The following is a 25,762-nucleotide window of genomic DNA, read 5'->3' as shown; positions in this document are numbered from 1 at the left end:
ATCATAGTGCTTTATCTTCAATAATGTTGATGTGTTGTTGTTCATTTTGATTGCTATAATATGTATTCAATGTTATATGTTATTTATGCTGATGGTCAAGGCTGTATGATCCGTTCACCTGGCAAGAGAAAACTAGCTCTACTAGAGGGTTTTAGCTTACAGTCTTACATCTGCAAACTAGGAGGAAGGAATAATCCATACCCATAAATTCAATCCCAAGATGTTCTGTCAGTGCAGAAAGGTGACACAAAAAGAAAATTTGATTTTTCAGATGAGATGATAATATTTGTAGTTGTCACAGTATTTATGGTAAAAGAGATGTAGTCAGATTTAGCTTGACGGAATGGGTAAAACAGTCATTATACACACATTATACACTTTAGACTTTCTATATGAACTTGACCATTAATTAGCTTAAATCTATCCTAAAGGTACAGGAAACAATTAAGACCTAAAAATCAACAGAGTTTCTACAAACTTTTCTCAAAGATTTCCTAACATGGTATGTGCAAAAAAAACCGACAAAACCACATGGCGTAGGTGGCTTTGGCATAAACATGGCACACATTGTAAAGGTAATATCTTACAGTAATAAACTGTAAGTTTAAGGCAGATAAACATTTGGCAACCTGAACCAAAAATACTACAGTTCACACGAAACCAAATAGAGAGTTGCTAAACACTCATTTAGTATGAACACGCTGCACCTCAGGAATGACAACAACTAAACATACACACCTGATATACCAATACATCATAAGTAAACAACCAAATTAATGCATCCCCAAAAAAGTTCATAATGGACAACTTTAATCATTTTGAATCAAATGCCAGCCTTTTTTAATGAATGTTTTATACAATATTGGATGTTAATTGCAGGTAACTACTTATTTTAAACCCAACTATAATGTTTTTCCTAAACCTAAAAGTGTGTTTTTATCTAAATCTAAGCTAGAGTTTTACTGCGACCGTGCGCTGGGCTACCCATTGTGTTACAAAGGTGAGGCCAGGGGGTCTGACATTGAATGTGACAAGTTGGAATGAGAACGTGTTGCTCTTGCATAAATGTCAGTAGTGCTACACAGCCATCCACCACACTAACCTCCCCACACACTGACTCTGGCAGAGAAATACATTAATACATGTACAACCAGCTGCTCAAGTCTGCTCAAAGCTACAGCTGTATCTGAAAAATGTGTGGGGAGCTAATTCATATCCGTTTCATTTTTCATTTGGAGAAAGATCTTTCTTTTTGTCAGACATATTCCAACAACAGAGCTCCCATTTTCTGCACTAAATGATCAGCTCAGTTTGTTTTGTAGCCAGTTCTGACTGAAATTCACTCTGCACACAAATAATACTTTTTCTCTTGAACTTGGAATTATCTCACTACAAATGCTATGGTGAAAGATCTACCTAATGTTTGATCTGCCTAATGTTTCACATGTAATCATCCTTCACTGGCCAACCCTTCAGAGAAGGGAGCGTCTCTCAACACTAATGACCATCAATTACACTTTAAAGGAGACACCCTGGACCTTTTTGGGGTGTGTGATGAACACTGCCAAACCGTTATAAATCCCAGAGAATGAACCAGGAAATGAAGATGATCAAGTTTAAATAAAACAACAACATATAAGAATGTTAAAAGCAATTAATGCATTTATTTCAGTGCTTGATACCTAGTTAATTACAAAATTGAAAATTGTTGTTTCCTGTACCTTTAAAATACTGGTGAAAGAATGCATTTTCATACAAATTATTGTGTCCTGTAATAAGGTGCCTATAATGAACTGAATACAATCATACATTATGTTTCCACCTATAAAGGCAGAACTACTGCAATAGTGTGGCTTGGTGCATGCACCTCCATCAGTGTGCTTGCATTTCTTGACACCATGCCAAACAGTCAACAGACAATAAGTTAGTGGGAAAAGAAGGATACACTCAACAGTCAACACTCTAAACTTAGCATGCTATGACGATCATGCAAAATTCCCAACGAATACATAGGACTCATTATTGACAATTTATCAGTTCATTACCATCTGCTACAGTGACACTGGCATGTGTATGTCATTTGTCAGGTGTGTAAATGTATTACATTTTTACTCTTTCAAATGTGTTAAAGGAGGCTACAACTTCACTGCGAAAAAGATTAACGATACTCACCTGGAACATTCTGTCAAGAGCCATTGGACTAAAGACATTCTTGTTTTATAATCTTTTAGGGATCTTATTTGTTTATCTGTCTTTGTTTTTATGTTATCTTTTAAACATAGCTCATGTTTAACACAGAATCTGGCCAAGAATGATTCTGCAATCACTTTTGTCTAGGGTTGGGTTTTGTTATATTAGGGGAAATTAGGGAACCAGTACCAATGCCAAAGTTGATCAAGTTTCTTTGAACTCAACAACTAACAAAACAGTGAGATTGGAGATTTCCTTTCACCTCCCTTTGTCCCTGGTGTCATTTGTCAGTTGTCTGTGTGTGTGTGTGTGTGTGTGTGTGTGTGTGTGTGTGTGTGTGCCCCCGCAGCCCAGCCACCGCCGCTCACGCCACCTCACCCACCTCCCGACCTGCGTTTACCTCCCGCTCTACAAAATGCCCAGCATTTTCAATAAAACCCATTCCTTCACCTACCCTGCCGTCTACGTGTCTGCACTTGGGTCCTGGCTAAAACCAACCGCAACGTTTTCTCCCCGGGCTACAAAGGATCAGATTGTGGCTGTGGTTTACTGTAGCCTATTATTTGTTAAATTAGACTTTTTCAAAAGTACATTGAAATTAAGTCCGTTGAAAGGACTGTTCTGAATGTTATTTTCGAACTAAGCTTGAGCTTTCTGAATTGCCTGAACGCCCCGTCGAAACGGCAACGAATATGGATTAAAGTTGAATATTTCATTAGATATATATGGAGCAATGTTTCTGCTCTACCTAACAGCAACAGTCAAAAGACTGCAGAGGCATCGAAAAAAAAAAAAACATTCCGACAACAGCTGCAGGAACTGTGGAGGTAAATATCCTCATGAGGGTGAACCCCTATCCCTAACCCTAACCCGCTAGAAGCAAACAATGCAGAGTCTGTGGTAAGCTATACCATTTTGCTAAACAATGTTGTTCTAAAACTAAGGACATTAACACAAAACGACCACAGTAAAGGCTAACCAACACCCTAAAAAGGTCCACCTAACTGGGTGAAGAAACGGAAAACACAACTCTTCCAGCAGTGATGACGCCTATGTGTTTGTAGTTGATGCTGACAAGATCTCAGAGCTGCCACAGCCACACATCAAGATAAATTGCAGTAGCATGCTAGTTTAAATTGATTCAGGAGCCTCAGCAAACTGTGTAGTAAAAATAAGTTTCGAGAAACTGATGCCACGTCCAGCCCCACCAGCACCAAGATCTACCCTTTCCGCTCCAAAGTTCCATTGCCGGTCAGTGGGGTTTGGACAGGAAAAGAAAACGTGCACATTCTTTGTAATAAAAAGGGACAAATTCAACATTCTCAGCAACAAAACATCCAAAGCACTGGGACTGATTAAAAATAGTCACAGCAGTATCATCCACACAGTGAAACTGAGTTTTAAGAACTTCACCTGACTATCCTCCATGAAGACAATTTGCAAACATATCAGCCACAGTGATGTTTACATCGTATTGCACCTATAAAGCCATGTAGAAAGTTGTCAATGTATGTCTCTACATTGGAAAAAGGACCCTGGAAAGACATGCAGTCCTTGATGATGGTGCTCCCAAAAGCTGTTCAGTGTCTTTACAACTCGGCCTGAAACCATCTCATTATGCACAGTGAGACAGAATTGCGTGCAATAAACAAAACACCTTTATCTTTTGAACTTTCTTCTATGAACCAGCCAAGTGAAAGGCATGTTATCAGTAAAAAGTCTTATACCGATACCAAGAGGAACGGATTAAGCTTGTACAGTCATGTTGAAAGGAATCCCAATGAACAAGTAGATCAACCGCAGCTGTACCACAAGCTTAGTAATCATGAATGGCAAGTCTTGCTATTTGGAACATGTACCACAAACATCTCCAAGATCACTGAAAACAGTTTATGTTGATAACTGCCTCCAAAGTTTCACTTCTTCTCAAAGAGCCATGTCCCTCATTGAATAATTGAGAACTCTGTTTCATCAGACAACAGGTTAGTAATGATTCAGCCGTGATCAACCATCTCTCACTACCAGTGAATCTGTGGCTCTCAAAACGCACAAACAGCTGATACCTACAATGGAAGTGCTTCACAGACAAGGCAGATGGAGGCAGATCAGTGTCATCTTCAACATTCTGGGATTCTTCTGAGCGTTTGTGTTTGGTGCTGTTGCCTACCTTCAGACTAAAGACAAACATGACCACATCCACGTCAGTTTCATCATCGCCAATCTGTTATAGCCCCTTAGTTCATGTTGACGGATAGTTAACTGGCATAATGTTCAGGCTTAACTGGTGACCAGTTGCCTATTCTTCTCAATTCTAAACTGAGTTTAGAAGTTCATAATGTTCATAATGAGCACAGGTTCAGTAAAACCACAGCTAAACTTTCAGAAAATGTAAATAAAGAACCTGGTTTCATCACTTACTGCTAGGGACTTGATTAAAACAAAGCAACTATAACAATATACATGGCTTGATTTGTCATATATAGTTAAAGTTTCTCTTGATATTGTAATAATTCATTCATTTATTTGTGTGGTTGTTTGTTTTTGGGGACTTACAGCTGACTGAAAGGTTCAGGTGTACTCAACTTACCCACATTACCAACACACTGACCTTATTTCCAACTTTATGCATGTCTAAACTTGCAGTTCTAAACTGCTGCTATTGGTTGATAGCTGGGACTGGAAATGAATGTCCAGGAATGCAGGTCTGAAGCAGATGGCACTGCAGTTCTACAAGTGCTTTGTATCAAAGACACTATTTATCCTTGTTTGATTTACGTAAAAGACACAATTACTTAAGTACTTGACATAGTTGGAACACTGCAAGACCTGCTTCCCCACCTGTTTATCGGAATACATTTGAACTACGGATCTGGAAACTGGTTTGATTGTGGCAAGGGTGTAGGTTGGTTTCTACATTGTTGGGGGAAGTGTCAAACACACTTGTTCTCTGCATTCTGGTGAATCGTTCTGCATTAATTTATGATAAAAAATGTCAATGTAGAGAAAAACACTAAATTCAGGTGCCTTCCTCTGTGCAAGTGGCACCTGTTAACCTCAAAGATTAATTAATGAATTAAGAAACCTCTGGACTTTAATATCTCATATGGGTTTCAGGAGGACTTCTGTTCATGTTTAAAACTTCCTTCACGTTCAGAACATATCCCATTTATCGGTGTTCTCTGGATTAAAAGGCATTAATCTCACTATTGTGTTATTGGTGAGCCAGAACTATTACATAAGCACCCTTCAATACTGCTAGGATAAATACTAGAATAAATGCTCACCGACTATTTAATTTAGATTACTTGTTAGGGTTAGAATTTCACAATGTATTGATGTATTGTATCAATGTATTAGCAGCTGGAGTGACGTTATGGTTATAGTCACAAATGAGGAAGGCTTGAGAAGAGTAAAGAAGAGGGGCCGTGATACGCAAACAAACACTACAGAAATAAAAGCGCTGCAGTCTCAACCCGTCATCTAGTAGCAGCGTGATAGAGGTACATTATAATTGTTCGCAGACATCAAAGCAGAGTGCTGCTGGGTCAGCATTATTGATTTAGAACAGCCACGATAGCAGCGTCAGTGCCGCCTGTTGTGGTCTCCATTGTTGTTATTATTACTCCTCGGTTCCAACGCACAGCTAACAAAGCTTGACAACGGATTGACAACAACTTCACGACAGCTTGACAACAAAGTTAGTCCCACCCCTGGTGCTGATTGGCTCATCTTTAGTCCCACTACTGCCCTGATTTGTTGATTACTTTTTATTGGAGAAACCGCTATTTCATGTCACGATGCCAGACGAATCAGAATACTCAAACTCGGTGGAGTGCGCTCATTCAAATGTCTTGACCCAGGCAAGTTTGACTGTGTTCTAATATAAATAAATCAGGTATTTTGTATATATAACTACATATATGTATTTAAACATACAGACAGTAAACAAATCTTTCAGTTTAACAATGTAAATCTGCAATACTCTTCCTTGTATTTTGAAATGGACATAAAATGTCTACAACTTTTACAATACCACATGCAGCTTTAACATAAACAACATGTTGTGAAACAAACTTCACCATGCAAAATATTTTGGGCTGCATAAATCACAGATCTCAAGAACAGATACACAGCATAAGAACTGTTAATTGAGCATGCTCCAATCCAAGAACAAATATATTAGGAAAGAGACTTACTGTAAAAGCTGGCCATTACATATTTTTGGCAGCGATCCCCAGTAAATTCATTTGGACACCTAAGCAGGAAACAAAAGAAAGAAACAAGAAGAGAAGAGAGGAGTTAGTTCATAGAGCTGTGCAAAACCCACGACAGTCATCACTGGTGTTGGCAGGAAGGGCCAGCTTGACCAATATGTGTAGCTGTAGTCTGTGAGTCTATCAATAATCGCAGACCTTCATACACAAGTACGTTGGATTATAGTCTCCAGTTCAGGGTGTCATATAGATAAACAGTTCTATTTTGCACAGGCCCTCCATCAAACTCTATAGGTTTGAATACTGTCTTAGGAGCAGACTGAAATGTGCATGTACTAATGCGGCCATTCAGGACAAGTCTAGTCTTGCCTGTAACATAATCCGATATCCAAAATAGCAACATAGACCAAGATGCATGGCAGTCATACAGGATGGCAATCTGTTAGTCATGATGTGCCAGCAGCCCAACCTTGGCATCAGAGATCAACGCGCCAGGTACCCCTCTAGCATTAGTTTTAAACATGTCAGGACGGCATTACATGCATGGTGTCCTTTCAAAATAGGCTTCCGTCTTCAAAGGAAGTTAGGTTTAGGCAATACAAGCACTTAGGAAACAAGTGTGGTTGACGTTAATTTGACTCACCAGCAACTGTCACTAAGAGTGACTGACAACTCACATGAAAAGCTACTCCCGGGGCGAGCTCAGCGCAATGCAGACAGTCGCTAGAGCGGGCCTCCATACATCTCTCTCCAATGCCAAGGGGCAATGACCAAGCAAGTATTAACAATTAAAATCATCACTGCCTTACCAACCACATAGTGGTCAGTCTAGCACTGGACCATTGAGAAAACGTGGGGATGCAGGGAATACCTGTTATGAGAGTGTTCTCTTGGGCTAAGTGGTGGGGCTGAATGGGAAGAACAGTAGATAGTATGTCATACCTTCTGACAAGAAAGGCTACTTCAACCATAGATGAAGGCAGTTTTCTGCCCTGAACAGCATGGATGGGGTGTGATGAGATGTGAAGTACATGCATATTGTAGTGCACTACTCCACATGAGTGTGCTAGACTTTAGACCCATTTAGAGGGCTTCCCCTGAGCTCAAAGAAATAGAATTGCAGGTATAATGCCTAGCTTATCATCAGATAAAAAAAATGGAATTCTCCACCAATTCTTGGAGAAAACATGGCACGGGTGAAACACCAGCAATGACATGTGGGATTGATTACAGCTGTATTCACATACGTTTTGGGTCAGAGACTTTCTTAAGCACAGCTTGTTCACATCGGTGCCCAGTGAATCCAGCCAAGCACCTGGTTGGTGGGTAGAAAGGAAAGAGATAAACAGTACTGACATTTTACATAAAAGACATGAGAACACATGCACAAACACAAAGACATCCATTCATTCACAAAACACGGAAGGATCCACAATATAACCTTATTGCTAACCAACAATGCTGTCAACTAAGTTTTTTAATATCCAATTCTAATGTTTTTTTAAATTAATGCCTTTTACAGTATGTGTGTTTAAATTAAGTATTAATGTGACTAGCATAGCTTCCTGATTTTTTTTGCCTTTTGGGAATCCTTTTTTACCTTCCAGTCGCAGGGTCACGAGTGACAAGTGGCACATGGAAGGTAAAGCAAAAATTGCCATCATGGAAAATTAACAACATTTAAGGTCCTTACCTTAAATGTTGTCAACTAACCCACTTACGGTTAGAAAAATATTGTGGCTACATTGACTAAAACAGCAAATTTCAATTGTTAGCCAAAAACTCCTGGCTTACTGCTGGAGTCAGATGTGCTACACAGATGTGCTTCATACTGATCCACCACCTGACCGCCATGCCCTTACTGTACTTCCACCTCGCTAAAGGGTACACTACTTCCCGCATTGGCACTGAAGATGGTATTGTAGCTCAATCATGAGGTGCAGTATTGTCCAATTTAAAAGTTAATTCCTTTGGACACCTAAAATAGCCACACTATTTGTTTTACTCAATGTAATTTTATAAAATTAAACGTTATTCAAAATTAAGTTTGTTGTATTTTCAACACAATGCCATTCCATTCCCACTTTTGCTTTGACTTCCTCATTATCAAGTGAGGCTTTTCAAACAGTTGGTGGAGGTTTGCTGACCACCCCACACATTCAAGAGTCCTGTAATGTTCTCTGATACAAATTCAAAAGGATAGGATAGGGTCAGATCAGTCCCAGTATTAAGAAATGCACAAAGAAGGATTGACAAATGTATTTTGTGATTCGTATATATAAATACAAATAGTTGAAATAGCACACAAACTAGTTAAATAAAATAAAAATCCACATATAAAAAAAAATCACAAATATATTCCTGATGCCCACACAAATATTGTGGGCAAAATATTGTGGGCAAATTTTAAATAAATGTAAATTAAATCCACAACGACATGTATTTGAAAATGTCTTCTCCCCGACGATTCACAAATGCACTATCTTTAACAGGGAATAATCAGTAGCCAGTCCAATGTCTCAAATGTCATTTTGATATGAGCGAGGGGTATAACTTACATCATACTCAGGTTTAGAAACAACCAAACATAGGCAGATAAGTCTGTACGGATGCCCAAAACAACCCAAAGCAAAATATATACATTCAAACTTAACATGCCAGGGGGGCAACCGCAGAAGATAAAAAATAAAAAAAACACATGTTAATAAAATAGAAAAACGTGAATAAATAATCAAAAGAAAAGAAAAAAATGGACATGGAAGCCACAAATTATATTTGTATAATTGAATACCTCAGTTATTTTTCTTACAGGGTGGTGAGAAACACATTTTTCCACAAGGTGTGCCCACTGTATTTACCAAAGAAACATCAGTTTGACATAATAATCCCTGACACAAAGTCACAGACCCATTAGAAATAGATGCCATTGCCAAAGCAAATTCCCTTGAAGGAAAGTTGAAATGTAAATGTAAATCATCATAATCAGATTATTCACAATGTTTCTGACAAACCAATTTTCTTGAAAATACTTATTTTTACATGTAATATCACCATTATATCAAATAATAATAACGAGAAATTGTGCTTGTATATTCATTTCCAAAACCTTTTTGTGGATATGTAAATTGATAACTACAGATTTTCTTATTAGGGTGTATGCAATTCTTCCACAAACAATTAAACAGCAATTTGTCCATTTCTTTGGCAGTTTTGTTGTCAAGAATAGAGAGACGATTTCAGCTTTTGATAAAGAGCACACGACCCTTCAAAGACGGAGCTCTTTGTAACCAAAGATTACATCATCTTCAGTTTTTTTTTTAGTCATTGGACGTAAAGTAACTTTTATTTTATCTTCTAGAAAAACTAAAACAGTGCTCCTCATAGCATTGGCTGTCAAAAAGGTGTGTGCTATGATTCTCAATTATCACAGAGCATTCTTACACTGGGAATCGTGACCATGTTTTGAACAGCTTATTTAGGCTCTCAACTATGTGTCGAGGTCTGTCTTCATCTACACCTCAGCAGTCCTCAAAGATTACAGTGGCAGGCATTTGCAATACCCCTATTTGGTATTACCTTTTTATATTAGTTTAATTGAGAACATTTCCTCAAAGACTTGTTACTTGTGTACAGTGCAAGGTAAGTGCTGTAACACAAATATGCCGGGCACAGCCCAAAAAGACAACATGGAGCCACTGCCCTGTGGGCCCAACACTTCTTGGGTTGGGTGTATTGGTTGGCAGGCAACAGTGGAGAACTGAGCGTGTGTCTCTACATCTAGGGACGTGGATAGTCACCTCTCTGGTGGGAAAGGGACTGGAGCTGGTGTGGGAGGGGGAGATATAGATATAGTTGGGCTCACCTCGATGCGTAGCACTGGCTCTGAAACCAAACTCCTGTAAAGGAGCTGGAGTTGTATTTTCTAGAGTTGCCCAGGTTGAAAGTTCCTGGGAAGGTGTGGGGATACTGGTGAGCCCCCAACTGAGCACCACTCCCCAGGGAATGAGACTCCTCCTTAAATCTTGTAAAGATTGTAAAGCCCAATGAGGCCAATTTGGGATTTTAGGTGATACAAATACATTTGAAATGTTTTTTTTACAAATTGAAAACCTTTTATTGCCTGTTTTATACTGCCATTGACTGCTTTCTGACTCCCTCACGACTTTTAACCAGCCCTCAGTTAATAGGGGCCCCTAGTGATCACACAGCTGAGTGCATTACTCACACACACAGAGACACAGTGCTTGTCTAACTAACAAACTAACTAACTAACAGTCCACACTGCTGAGTACATCACCACCAGTCGCTGCTACATGTAGCGGCAGCTTAATGAGTTTTGAGTTTTTTGGCCAGATTGTCTTAAAGGATGGGTTTGAACCGATTGTCTGCAAACGTTGGTGCTTGTTTTTGAGTTGGTGAGTTGGTGAGAATGAAGTGTATTTTAAAAAGCTTCAGAGCCCATTGGTGTCTAGACGCAAAGATAGCCAATTGTGGGTTGTTTTTATTCCATCACAAACACAGCAGTGGTCGATGCAGACACAGCTGGAGGAGATCTGCACCTTTCTAGTTACTGTCTATTTTAGCTTATGATTCTAACAATCTATGTTTGGACTGTTTGTATAATGTCTGTGTGCTAGCCACTGATTAAAGTATTATCTGATGACAAATAATCGCAAAATCCCTGATCACAACACATAAGTTACATACCTATAATGAATTAGTATGTTTTATGCATGGATTAAAGATTACATTATGTTTACATTACCCCACATGTAGTGGATATCATTAATTACAGTAACAGTTTTATAGCATATTCAGTGAGATGAAAACTTCAAACAAAGTCAGTATTTTAACCTACTATCATACCTGCAAAGAAACTTTGTGGTGCCTGGCAGGATTTCAAGGGTGAAGCACTTCCCTCCATTAACACAGTAGTTCCTCTGTCTGTCACTGCAGCGTGTCACATGACTGGAGGTCTTGGCTGTAGTGGTGGTGCTGGTGGCAGCTGCAGAAGATACCCGCAATTAGAGCAGCAAGAAAACGAGACTCAGTGTGACTCCAAATGAAAAATATCAAAATACCCATAGAAACATTGCAAAACACTGTCACTAACTCTACATTCATATGTTCAGTATGTTCAAAACACTCATATTGTGCACCAGCATTTTTTTCATTTTCTTTCAACACCACATTCAAGAACCAATGTAAAATGAAAGCCATTCAGAAATATTATGGTGAAAAGAGTATTTTGAGCATGAGTAGTTGTATTGCATTATGCTGCAGAAGTGGGTAAACAATATTTTGAAACGTTTTACTGTTCTGGGAGTCCACTAAGCTGTGAATCCAGCCTATATATATATATATATATATATTTTTTTTTTTGTATATATATATATATATATATATAACAAAAAGGCAGTCAGGAGTTTTTCTAATTTCAATTTCTTTGAACACAATAATGGCTGGGGGCATTAATGTTTTTTTCACCTCAGAACTCTCATTTAGAGAATTTATTTATCCAGTTCACCTAACCTGCAGTAATAGACAGTCAGCGCACTGAGATCTGTCATGTTGGTGATATCAACAACATCTGACACTCATGTCATGAGGTGAGGCAGCAGAGTTTTATTTATTTCCCCTGTATTGAACCTATTCCCTGATAAATCATTATCATAGATCAAGGGCAATATTCCATACATCAACGAGTTGTGTCCAAGGAAGTTGTGTCCTCTGGTTCTGACGAGTGAAGCCAATACGCAAGTTTCATACATACATATATACATACATATACATAGATACATATCTAAACATATACAGACATATACATATATATATATATATATATATATATATATATATATATATATATATATATGGGGTCTCTACGTCACTCCTCTGCATTCCAAATATGGTAACTTCCGTTCACTGGTTGCAAAAAGCCAAGAAGGCGACTGAAGGCAACGAACAAATTGAGGTACTCGAGGCTTCAAAACGGCAGACCACAAACCGATGGGTAACATCACAATGATGCTACACTTCTTATAAACAGTCTATGTTTGTGCCCCTCTTTTCCTTCACCATTGAAATAAACTCACTTTCATGAATTCAGATTAACCATGTGATTAGTGAAGATCTATTCCTCAAAGAGAAAGGGAAGTGAGCCTCAAGAAGGGAACTGGGTACAGTGGATATTGCCTCCATATAGGGTCTATATAAGAATATAAAAATTCATGCTGGAGCATCAATAAATCATTCACAGATGTGAATAAAGTTTGCTGTGTAAACTTTACTTCAAGAGAAAATTGATTGCATTAATTTGACTTATTTTTAATTAATTATTTTTTACACCCAATATCTCCATTTTGCATATGTGCGGGTCATTAGACCAACAAAGTCCCCTGTGACCATGCGATAACGCAGGGGCACGACCCAGTACAAATCCCGCACTTCATAACACAACCAGTTCCTTCTATCTCCTCACAATTTAGGAAACTGATAGCTGATGGGGTTTTTTCAAGCTTAATTAACGTTTCTTTTCTTTTGGACGGAGCAGTGATCTCGACGTTATAGTTTGTGCTGAACTACTGCTGGACAGGTGAGTAGCCCGGTGGCTTTTGGGATTGACCCACTTCATGACATGTAACTCTGTAACTCTTGTATGGTCCCCCTCCACACAGAGGATGGCCATGAACAGCGACCTGCCTGTCTGAGAAATGAACACCTCAGGGCAGGCGTATCCTAGAACCTTAGACCCTAGTCAATGGCTAGATTGCAGATATGGTAAATGGAGTAGATTGCAGATATGGTAAATGCAAGGTGCCATCAATGATCTGTCCTTCGGGATTATCTCATTCATAATGCATTCATACTTGAAGGATTAAAGGATGACCCTACGAGAAGTGGCAATACCGGGCTGTCGCCTGCCAGTATGGCTGCAGATCCAACAATATCAAAGAGACTCAGGGCAGTCTCATCTGATCCAACCAAAAGAAGTAGGGAAGGTTGACACTTTGGCAGTTTTTCATCAGAGTTTGCTCAGATTATAGATCTCCTGCTCCATCTCTAGCCTAACAATAGGGGACCAGATCCTCGCGGCCACAGCCCTCTGCCTCCTGGCCATGACATGAGAGCCTTCATTTTCCAAAAGACAGTGGAGACTATTTAGCAAACTTTAGTTTGCTTCTCTTTTTCCTTCTGCTGGGCATGCTGACAGCTGAGTCCATGGTCGTCCGACTGAGTTTTCTTTCTTTACATCCCCTTCAAATCTGGGTCAACAGGCTTCACTTGGATTCCAATTGGCAACGGGGAAGGAACTTCAGGGTGTTCATCTTTTCATTCCAGACATGGAAGCCTTGGAAGAGAAAACCCCCTTGGTACTGTATATAGAGGTTGTGGAGACGCCTCTCTATTGGGCTGGAGTGCAGTCTGGCAGCACAGGACTATCAAAGGCTGATGGAGCGTACAGCAGAGTTTAGAACATATAAATGTGCTCAAGCTCAGAGCAATATACTGTATCTGGCACTCTGTTCGCATCTGGACCGACAGTATATCATATCAATCATCACCATGTCCAGGCAGGGTCTACAAGTGTCACAACAGCTTCTCCTGAATGAACCTTGAAAGTATATGTAGCTGACATTTCAGCAGGGCATGCACAAGACAGTGTGGTCACTATGGTTTCATTTCTCAAAGGGCGCACAGAGGCTTAGATCATCAAGTGTCAATGTCGTGCCATCATGGGACTTGAATTTGTATTTGTGTCTGCCCCAATTTGAACTGAGGACAAATAGACAAACATTTCTGCTTGCTATCACGTCAGCAAAGCGAGTGAATGAACTCTACGTCCTACCAGTGAGCCAGATGTGCATCTGTTGATACCTGGATGATTCAGGGGTTACTCTCCTCCCAAATCCATCCTTCCTGCCAAAGAGAGTGCCCCCCTCACATGTAAATCAATCCATTAGTTGGTGGCATTCAGTCCACCAGCTTCATCTGAGGGACCTCTGTCACCTCTCTTGGAGGGGAGAGCCCATGGGAACATCTGGGTCGCCGAGACCTTCTGAATTAGGCACATGGGACTCTGTTTCATCCCTTTCCACAGGGGCTCAAATTCTGGGCCTGGTCCCTGAGAGGGCCGGTCAGTGGGGGTTGCAATGGTTCAGATCATGCAGAGTGCTCTCGCACCATTAACAAGAGCGGCATATTTTGTATTGCTGGGAAATCTTTGTATCATGGAGCTAACAGAGTTGACACACTGGCTTGTACAGCTCTGGAGGTGCTCCAGTAACTGTAGGGGTTACTTGAGGCTGTTAAATCACTTTCGGCCCTTAGAGGCATGATGGCAGCTATCAAGGATACTTAGGTTTGGGGCTAATAGGCTGGCTGAGGGCGAATGCAGCCTCATCACTCAGATCCTGAAAGGCAATCAGAGACTTAGGACCTAGGCCATGTTCTGGCAGCTCTATGACAGGAGCCCTTCCAGTCCCATTACATGGTTGCGTATAGTGATGTCAGCTAAGAAAATGGGGAAGCTACAGGGTCTTTCAGCGCATGAGGGCTACTGTCATTTCCTGCCAGACCATGCACTTTACACGGGGCATAGCAACCTCCTGGGCCTTGTCGTGTGTGTGTGTGTATAGTGTATATAAGGGGTTTGTTTGAGCACTCTGGTGGTGGGGACGTCTCATTTGATTACCAGTGTCTTGAGAAGCTGCAGCTGCATCAGTCTACTTGGTCTTCTCACAAGGTGCCTTACCAAGTCCTATACATATGGAATATGTGTGGAGAGATAGAACACTATTATTACACTACTATCTCTCCAGGGCAATGCCACTCGGAGGCCATTCAAATCAATGTCAATCAGTAAATCCATGCACACCCTGGGTTAATAAGCCCACGCATGGGCAACATAATGGTGTGTCTATAGTGCTCAAACCAGAGCAGCTTTTCCCACCCTCATCATGCCTGATGAAGTACAGATATCCATGCAGATTTCTTTGCTTAGTTTTTGCTTGTGGATCAGAAACATTAAACCAGTGGGCAGTGACACAGGGCTGGAGCTTAGCCACCAGGCCACTTCACTTCATTGCTGTCCAGGCTCTTTGGGCAGAACTTGGTTGGAGGCTATTTGCAGGGCAATCAGTTTACTGCAGCGGATGGTGTTTCTGTCAAGTGTGGTCAAGGACAAACCATGATGCACTGCACCAGCAGAGAAATCTCTCTTCATGTTTAACTGGAATCACAGTGGAAGTGAAAAATGATCTAATGTGAATCAAATACTGTATTATATGTATACATTTTGTGAACACAACGTAATCAAATTCAAACTAAATAAAATCAGTCAGTTGTAAGTGTGGTTTTAAAATAAAAAAAAGTTAACATCAGTTTACACCCGAAGCTTTAGCTGTTTACCTAAATAACATTGTTAAATTGTTGGATCTCAATTTCTAAAGATATTTTGACAATCTGTGCTCGATTGCCAATTAAAATAATCTTGGATTTTTTTTATTTTTATCTATTCATATATTTATTTATGTATTATGTATTTATTTTTAGCAACTGAAGACAAGAGAACCCATCGTTACTTGACAATTTTTCCTGGAGCGGCACCACAGCAATCCTCTGTGCTTACCTTTATTCATTTTCTCTCACCAGCATGAGCTACATTGTTTTCTGTTTCGCTCTTTTGACTTAGTGCTAAGCTAATGTGGATGAGTAATAATAATGTTGATACTCTCTCATTACTTCCTGCACATGTTTCATGATCATCTCATTTGAATGGTAAGGAGATCTTTATTGTAAATTATCCAATCCATCTCCAAATAGGCTCTGACATTTGTCTGCACGTTTTGTGTTTTAAATGCGTGACATTATTTTTATTGAACAACAATTCATCATTTTATTATCATTACACATTTGAGTTAAAGAGGTGCTTTTGTAGCTATCCTAAGGACAGAGCGAGTACATAGTGGCCACAGAGTGGACACACTTTAGCTCAGAACAAAAATACCAATAATCCCACATTGGACAAGTAGTAGTAGTATTGCCCTAATCTCACTGCCAGGATAATTAACAAAACAACCCTTTCTATTATATTTCATCTTCTTTCAGTGAGCCTTTGAAATTCAGTATACTATAGCACTCATATTTTGCTAATTGGCGATGATATTTTAAAGACCTTACTTTGTGTGATTAAATAATCATCTTTTAAATGTTCAAATTGCAAATCTGGGTACTCAATGTTAAGCGGCAATTCAATATAATTTAAAACTTGTTATTATATCTTTAATTAATTGTGTGTGGTAAGTGCAACATCTGGAATGGTGGAAACTACCACTAGAGCAGTGGTTCTCAAACTTGTTCTGTCACGCCCCACCGCCTCAACAAAAATGGTAGGTGCTGAATTTTTATTGAAATAACTTTTAGTGACTCTTCCATCTGTGCTTTTTCAAATAATAAAATACATAAAATTGCAATCACTTTCAAGTAAACCAGATTGCTCCATCAGACAAAAACAAATACAATGTGCAATCACTTTGGTAGAACAATGCAAACAGAGTTCTAAGCTTCCCGACTCGAGTGAGATTTACACACATGGGGGAGAGAGAGAGAGTAGTTGGCGACTAATACGTGAGTCAGAGAAGTTATTTCACATGGCGTTCAAGAGAAAAGTTGACAGTTTAACCAGAGACTTCAACTAAGAATGGACAGACTCACATATGGTCATTCTTCCCACGGACAGTTCAAAACCAGGATGTCTCATATATCAGAGACAGTGACGATTACTAAAAGCAGAAATGAGAAAACGTACCCACTCACATCCAAAATGAAGGCACAGAAAATAAAGCTAAGAGCCCAATATGATCCGAATCCTGAACACATGAAGCTTAAGCGGAAGTTCATTCAGGGAGACACTCTCGACACTCCTTTTCATTCATAACCTCAGTCTCTTCTTCTTGTGGTTTAACAGCGGTTGGCATGCATCTTATTGGTGCATTACCGCCACTTCTCAGTCTCTAATTCTCCCTGGATTACTCCATTAGCTGATTGGGGGGCGTACACTTTTAATGAACCAACCAGTTTCTGCGCAGTTTCCTTTAGCCAATCACATTGTTGTCAACACTTTTGAATAGGTTCTCCTCTCTGCTGCTGTCAGTTGTCATTTCAGTTCAAAACAGTTGTGACCCACCTCCACCCAAGCACCTCCAATCAGCATCAGTCATGCTCCTCATTCTTCATCGAATTACAGCAACTCCCTTCTTCACCACCAGTGTCTGGACTCCGGGGGAATTCTACCTTATCAGACTTCAACATCACTACCCCTTGATTATCCAAATTCAGGATGGAGACCAATCGCCATTCAAATGTTATGCAATTGTAATAAATTATTGTTAGATTCTAAACATTTTGGGGTCGGCTGTACCACAAGGTACCCGGTTCGATCCCCGCTCTCCCCATAGTTCATGTTGAAGTGTCCTTGAGCAAGACACTGAACCCCCAGTTGCTCCCCGGGTGCTTCACTGCAGCCCACTGCTCCTTAATAACTGAGGATGGGTCAAATGCAGAGAGGAATTTACCCACGGGGATCAATAAAAGTGTACATTTCTTTCTTTTCTTTTCTTTTAAACAAGTCTCTCCTGGTTGAAATAAATGCACTGTCCAACAGAGGAATTCAAGTGAAACAAGTGGTTTTAATAACCATAGGCTAGTTTTTTCCACCATTGGCAGTTTCTGCAAGATATCATGCTGCTGAAGGTGAAGTACCACTGGATAAAGAAGTACATCAGATTACAGCAATAGTTCACATACTTGGATTTCATCAGTGCAGGTGAGTAACATCTCCTGCATGCACACTGTTTAAGTGGCAGTTTTCTTCCAAGATATTTTCTGTGCTGTGCATTATTTATTTATTTGTATCATTTTACTTGGTGCTATTTGTCTTATGATGTCAGAAGAAGGCAGTATACTTCTTGCTGCAGGCACTTTTGGTTTATTTTGACATGCTAAATAGGAAGCATTGATAATAATATAATAATATTGTAATATAATAATAGTAATACCTCACTCAGACAGCTGAACTGTGCCGACTTCTGACGGCAGATAAAAACCTCGCAGAGAACGATCACAGCAGTAAGTTACATGAAATGCATGGTTTATATTCCAAATGGCTGGTGATATTATCTGTGTGCATTCCAGTACATACTAATGACTTTTTGTTGTCTTGTTTTTGCTCCTGGCAGACTGGGACAGTAACATGGCTTCTCTGCTGCTCCTTCTCCATCTCTTGCCACCCACAGCTGGACGGAAGAGGATCAAAATAAGTCCCAATGGTGCAGCGGGCAAAATGTTGCACTTTCACAAGGTACGTCGGTCTCATCTGATCCCACAAGCCAGTTTTTCAGTTTCATTAACTCAAGTTTGCAAAAAAGGAAACTCAATGTTGCAAACTTCACAATAATTCCTAAACATTAAGGACTTTGTGCACATACATACACACACACACACACACACACACACACACACACACACACACACACAGTAGCAAATCAACTATTCTTTTCTCTTATAGACCCAAGTATGCAGTGATCATTTGAAAACGTGCTAATTCTTCCTTTTTCTATGCTACTTTGAAGTGATAATTCAGATTCTTACGCATGCTTAACTGGGAGTATTTTCCTCCCAAATGAAGTCACAGTTAATTTTGGAAGGAACACACTCCCAGTAAAGTTTACGCTTGTGAGACAAGGGGCTAGATGACTGGTCAAACTGGTGGATCTATTAAACTGTCAAGGAACAGCAAGTACCAATGTGTGGCTGATAATTTGAAGTGCCACTCTAAGGTGTTTGTTCTGTTTTGTTTAGTCATGCTGCAGCATCGTTGAACACCTGCAGGGCAGAGTGGCTGAACAACCATACATCCTTGCTGTTGGCCGAACCCAAAACCGAATTGATGCCTTCTACATCGTAGTGGACAAACAGCTCATCCCGTGCAAAGCCACCAGCTCGTTGGGTGCTTTTGATGAACTGTTTAAATCCCACTATGTGTTCAACCTCTATGATGAAACCCTTGTCCCACTCTTCACCTTCGTGCAGACAACTGTCTACAACATCGATGTTACAACAACAGATGAGTCTCCAAGAGTCCATGAGTTAAGAGCAAAAGTCTTAAACTAGTTTAAAAATATGTTAAAGTGTTTCATTTGTCAAACTGTAATGAGAAAGATGTAATCAAAGCAGACAGTCTTGTAATATACAAACCCTTTGACCTACAAAGTGGTTATGGTAAAGATGAGAGCCTATATGTTGTACCTTTTATTTTCTTTGTAAATGTGCATACGGTATGTAGTTAAGTTGTGCCCATGGTGCTTGGAATACATTTTCTGAAGAAATGGAAACATTTGTTTAAATGATTTGTTGTATTTGTTCACTGCTACGTCACATTTTAACTAATCTAAACACATACACATACAATGTGTCATAATGCAACAACGTGAGTGTTGGATGTTAACACATTTAGTGAAAGGAAACAACACAATTTAGTGTAAAAAATACACTTTTATGTGTCATAATGCAACACCGTGAATGTTGGATGTTAACACATTTAGTGAAAGGAAACAACACAATTTAGTGTAAAAAATACACTTTTATGTGTCATAATACAACACTGTGAGTGTTAGATATTTAACACTATGAAAGAGTTAACATATTAACACTATCCAAAGTGTAACTTTAACACTGAACCCGAGTGGATTATATAAACACTGGCGTATAGTGTTAATTTTAACACTATACGAGTTAATTCCACAATTCCGATTTTACTGTGCTGCCTACTTAAGACAAGATAAGATAATTCAGGTATCATAGCAGCAATTCCAATGAAACACAGGAGAGGTACAGGTATGAGTACAGGACCAAACCAAAAGATAATAATGATAAAAAAATAGAGATAAAGTAAAACACTAAGCAGCCGGGCCACGATATCTGCAATGGATCTATAAATGAGTCAATGTGTGAGTGAGTGAACATATGTACAGACTGTCAACGAATATAAATATGTTAAGTCCCTCAAGAAAAAGTCTCACAATAGATAAATGTAGATACTGTATAGGTATATATAATATGAATTAATATAGATAGATACATAAATGATTATGCCTCTTATGTAAATGGTGTGTACTTTTCTATTCTCTGGACCACTCAAAGCGCTGTAACACTACCATGCAAGGTGCCACCTGCTCATCAGGACTCTAACTAATCATATATACACACTCACAGGGAGCAATTTGGGTTAAGTGCCTTGCCCAAGGACACATCGAACTTGGACCAGCGGAGCCGGGGATCGAACTGACGATACTCTGATTGAAGGACAACCCTGCTCTACCACTGAGCTACAGTCTATATGTCTCAGTGGTAGAGCAGATAACAGACATAGTCCTTAAAGAAAGAGAAACATTGAAGGGTCCACATCATATGGTCACATGGTCGACAACCACATGAAAGGCTTCCATGAAGTACAGAGGTATCTTTAGTGATATGTATGTATAGTTTTTCTTTGTATGCCTTTGTTGGTATTGTGACATGTATTTAGGAGTGATGTAGAGACGCCATGTAGGGCTCTGGTAGCGGTAGTGACATGTCAATCACAAGGTAGCCCCGCCCTAAAACATTCCCTGCTTTAAGGTCTATCTTACTCAAAATGGGCCATCATTTACTAAATGAACATCATGCTGTATTGAAGAATACTTGAAACTAGAGATTGAGACCATAAACTCATGTTTACAATGTTTACTGAGGGAATAAAATCAAGAGAGAAATAGTCATTTTCTATAGACTTCTATACAATCAGATTTATTTTTGCAGACAGAGGAGTCGCCCCCTGCTGGCCAGTAGAGAAAGGTTTAAGGCATTTTCGCATTGGCTTCAGTTTTCAGAACCAGAGGTTGACCAAAAAAAAGCAATGACGAAGGAAGGACTATAGTGAGAACAGAAAGAGGACTGAGGCCCCATTAAAGCTGAAGTTGACCAGGAACAGAACTCTTTCAAATTCACTGACAATGTGAGAGGAAGAAAAGTAGACCCTTTTCAGTTTGTCCACCTTTTGCTCAACTTGAAGAAGGAATGAGTTTTGTTCGCAAGCTTCAGCCATGAAAAGTTTTTAATTTGACCCGTTTATTACATTCAACCACTTTTCGCTCACTATGTGAAACTAAAAGTAAACGCTTTTTAATACTTCAAAATTCTCTTAGTTCTAAAACATTATAATCTGATGCATTATAATCTCTGTTATACATTATAATATGATTATAAATTACTCTTAGTGGTGCTTTAAGTGAAGTAAGAAATTCCTGAGGTTTAGGCATATTATAACAATTATTCTAATATAAAAAGAGTATTATGTATACAACTATGAGATGTGTAATATACTATATGTCAAACACATGTTAGTAAGTGACCAGCAATTATGAAGTATTATGCTATATGACCTAATAAGTCATTAAAAAATGATGTGTGTACTAATAATAAATAATGTCTTATTATTGTTGTACAGTAATATGGATATTTATGAGTGCTTATAACTATAAGTATACAGCGTTATATGCAGATTATGAGGCATTATCAGTATATCCATAATACATTATAGACCTGGGTGTTATTTTTATTTTTCTCTGGCTTTGTCATGATAAGTAAGTTGATTACATTTTGTATATTTTGTACAAATTTGAATCTGTCCATATGTAAATCTAAGATGTAATGAAGTACCCCAAATTGTAGTCGACTAAAGTACAGTACTTGAACCAATCTACATTCCACTGTTGTGAGATTAAATAAATGTATAACTGTTTTCCAACTCTAGACAATAAAGTTGGGACGTTTTTGGTTTCTAATCAGTACTATTAATTATTCATAAACATATAATGTTTTCAATAATTAAGACATTGGAAATAAGGTGCACGAGTGAGAGAGCATCAATAAAGCTTGTTTATCACATTTTCTTCCAAGAGAAGGATCCCCCCCACCCTAATAACATAATCATTTAAACCCCTTAGCCCATCATCTCTCTGTGGTGCTGATTAAAGTAAGAAAGCAGCACACCTTCCCAGAGGAAACCAAGAGACCCCCGTCCACTACTTTCATGTTAGTTGAGCTGACCCAGAGACAGCGTAAGAGCACACGTCGACGTGTCTACAGCAGACATGTCATAGTGCCGAGCCGCTGCAGACAGACGGTATTAGTGGGTTGTTTTTCCCTGCGGTGGAGGGATGGAGGGGGCATCAATTAGCCTCCAGCAAGCTCTGACCTTGAAATGGAGCACAGACAGAAAACAGGAAGTCTCCCGGTACCACAGCCTGCAGTTCCAGTTTGTGTCCCTCATCATTTATTGATTTTTACTTTTTCATACAAATGAAAATGTGCACTGACACATTTTAGGGATCTTTAATATTCTATGCTTCCTATCAGCTAAGAAATTCAAAATAACACCGTAAGAACATTAATGGATGGATAATACTTTAAGAGGAAGGAGTGAATATTAGAAATGATACATTCAACCACTGTATGGGTAAGGTAGATTTGAATAAAACTATTATTTCCAGCACGCCTATCTGTGTAGCACAATTTCAGAGGCTTAGTCATGGGCCTCTATGCTGCACTCTGCAAGTCACAATGTGTCTGCATTCAGGCAAAGTCCTGACACTTCCTGGCACAGTTGATAGAACGCACATTTGACAAACTCAGTGATAAAGCAGACAAAACATTTGAATCCTTTTCATAAACACGCTGAGCTCGTCTCAACAATGATGCAAATAGTCCAAGGTTATATAGGACTCCAGCTTATAGCCCATAAATATATCCTATTGTCTGAAAGAGCTTTCACAGTTTAGTGTTGGGTACTTACATATTGTTGGGATGATGATGTCGTTTAATGCCTGTGTTGTCTGAGGGCGGGGAGTCTGTTTTGGGACGGTGGGACGTTCCGCGTTGTATTTCAGTGTAACAGAGGGATCAGACTGAGTCACTCGTGGAGGCTCAGGCATGGGCGGACTTTGGGTAGATTTCTCTTCCATTAAAACATCAGGATGTCCTGGAGTAGTGACGGTGGTCAAGGAGGCAAACGACGGACTTGAATGAGGAATGGACATAGTTAGTCCCAGTGTGGGTGTAACTGATATTATAATTGGGTCCTGTCCAATGCGTTTGGGATCTAAGTGTGTTGGTGGTTCGTACTGGAAGATCTTATCCACGAAGACCCATTTGAGGCCAGCTGTGCAGAGGGCTAAGCTAAGCAGACAGGCCAGGATGGGCAGAATGCAGATTTTCTCAGAGTGCAGGCAATTGTTAATCTGTTCCATCTCTATGCACACGCAGCAGGTCCCTGGCAAAGCCACTATTCCCAAAGCCCCCAAATGTTCCCCATCACCAACACCACCTCCTTCTGCACCCTCCTCCCCACTCTCCCGGACAGCTGCTTCTGTCTCCTCTGGTTTCTCCTCTGGGACTTGTCCAGTGTCCAGAGTAGACCTTGCGGGGGAGACTGATCCAGGAGGGGGAGCTGGCCCAGAAGAGATGTCCTCCATTCCCTCAGTCATCCTTTCCAACTGCTGGATGAAGGATCTCTGAGTACCTCAGCGCTTAACTCAGAGCATCACACAGTGGCTGTCTGCCACCAGTCTCCTCGAGTATGTTCTCCATCATGAGGCTGCAGAGTCAGAGCTGGGATTTTAGAGGAAGGTACAAATGCTCTTCAGAGTGAGTTGAACCGTTTTAACAGTCTGGAAAGGATGTAGACCGCCTTCTGCGCAAGAGGGAAAAGAGCTCCTTACTCATGCTCCCTCACAGGAAACGCAATCAGCCTAAAAATAGAACTGTCAAATTGGCTGCAGACAAAAACAAAAAAAGATTGCCAGAGAATTTGATTCCTTAAATGTTCGGCATGGTCTACGAGAGAGCAGCGGTGGAACAGTAGCACTCACTCACCTGAGCACTTGGGCAGAAGAGGCGGTGTGGATGTGACGGGCCAGCTGCAGTAGCTGTAGTGCAGAGGACAGGACGGACAGGCACTGCAGTGGCAGGAGGGACATGCTGTCTCGTCTGTGGAGCTCCAAGTAGCTGAAAGGCTGAATCATCAGGGAGCGGCAGGTGCCCTTCCTCTCAGCACAGCCACAGAAACAGATGAGTAAGGGGAAAGAGAGAGAAAGAGAAGCATAGAGAGGGGGAGGGCTGCAGTAGCAGAGAAGGGCAGAGAAGACGGGATACTCCCCTTTTTCTTCTCTCACCCCTCCTCTCTCAGTCTTTCCTTCCCAAGTGGCGAGCAGGGCAGTCTTTGGTCTCCTCCCTCTCTGCCTCTCTTCCTGTCTGGTGGTGTCCGTGCTCTCTTTGCAGGCTGCTCCCAATCCCAGCACAAAGCATCCAGCTAAGCAAGTTCATACTTGATCCAATTAGAGTGCATGTCAGCGAATCCCAGAGAGGCAAACTGTTGTAGCCACCCCCCACCCCCCACCCCCCCACACCCCCTCCCCAGCACCACTCCCCGTTGATCATGCTGATACTAAAGGGTGTGTTTCTTGTCAAGGGGAAGGAGCCGGTGAAGCAGACATATGATCCACCCCAAGAGGATACAGCCATTGTGTTCTACTCTTCTAAAGTATATATATTCATTAGTGTAATAACATAATAACACAGATGATAATAATGAGGAAAAATAATAGATACACACACACACACACATATATATATATATATATATATATATATATATATATATATATATATTAGCAACACCTGTGCCTGACCTACTGTTCTAAGTCAAAATGTCTGCTATGAACCCAGCCTATAGTAATCAAGATGGTTGCAACAGAGCACATGGTCGTGGATAAAGGTAGAAATAACGTACCGTGGTTTTGTTATAACTCTCAATACTCGATTATCATTGCTAGGAGGACATTTCTGGAGTGCAAAATCACTATCAGAGAGGGTGCTTTATTTGTAAATAAACTTTTTTTTGTAATATTCTGAATACCAAGAAATTGCTAAAAATAACTAAAATACAAATCAGGCCTAGTCATTTCCGTTATTAAAACATAACATAAAATATCAAAATATAAACACACAGAATATGCCAGATCATTCTACAACATTTATTTTGGTGTCCAGTTTGATCAGACATAAACTGGGGATATTGATCACAAAACTAACACTTCCTTTAATAGCATGCGAGTGTGACAGAAATCCCCCAGACCGCCAATAAACTGCCCAACCCCCCACCACGCGGGCTAATAGGCTAGCAGGACAATCTAAAGTCTTCTTGAGGAGTCAGGGCTTAAACAAGATGAAGACAGTCACAGAGGTCAGGTCACCGCCAC

General features: G+C 40.0%; 1 protein-coding gene across 5 annotated transcripts in view; it reads right to left on the bottom strand.

The window, feature by feature from the left end:
- nrg1 (neuregulin 1) overlaps positions 1-24,606 on the bottom strand; it is a 39,154-nt gene extending 14,548 nt beyond the window's left edge. For 3 of the 5 annotated variants that reach the window (XM_034547685.1, XM_034547688.1, XM_034547689.1), the window contains exons 1-4: positions 24,378-24,606; positions 23,299-24,253; positions 11,271-11,409; positions 6,387-6,445 (exon numbers count right to left, since the gene is read on the bottom strand). In XM_034547685.1, the coding sequence (XP_034403576.1) occupies positions 6,387-6,445; positions 11,271-11,409; positions 23,299-23,989 (889 nt within the window). In that variant the 5' untranslated portion in view covers positions 23,990-24,253; positions 24,378-24,606. The remainder of the gene's footprint in view (positions 1-6,386; positions 6,446-11,270; positions 11,410-23,298; positions 24,254-24,377) is intronic. The other 2 variants (XM_034547686.1, XM_034547687.1) reach the window with 2 other exon arrangements.
- Between the last annotated feature and the right edge of the window lie 1,156 nt (positions 24,607-25,762).

This window comes from Cyclopterus lumpus, chromosome 12 (assembly GCF_009769545.1).
Source record: "Cyclopterus lumpus isolate fCycLum1 chromosome 12, fCycLum1.pri, whole genome shotgun sequence".
NCBI lineage: Eukaryota > Metazoa > Chordata > Actinopteri > Perciformes > Cyclopteridae > Cyclopterus > Cyclopterus lumpus.
The sequence above is the reverse complement of the archived record's forward strand: the minus strand, read 5'-3'. Positions and strand labels throughout refer to the sequence as shown.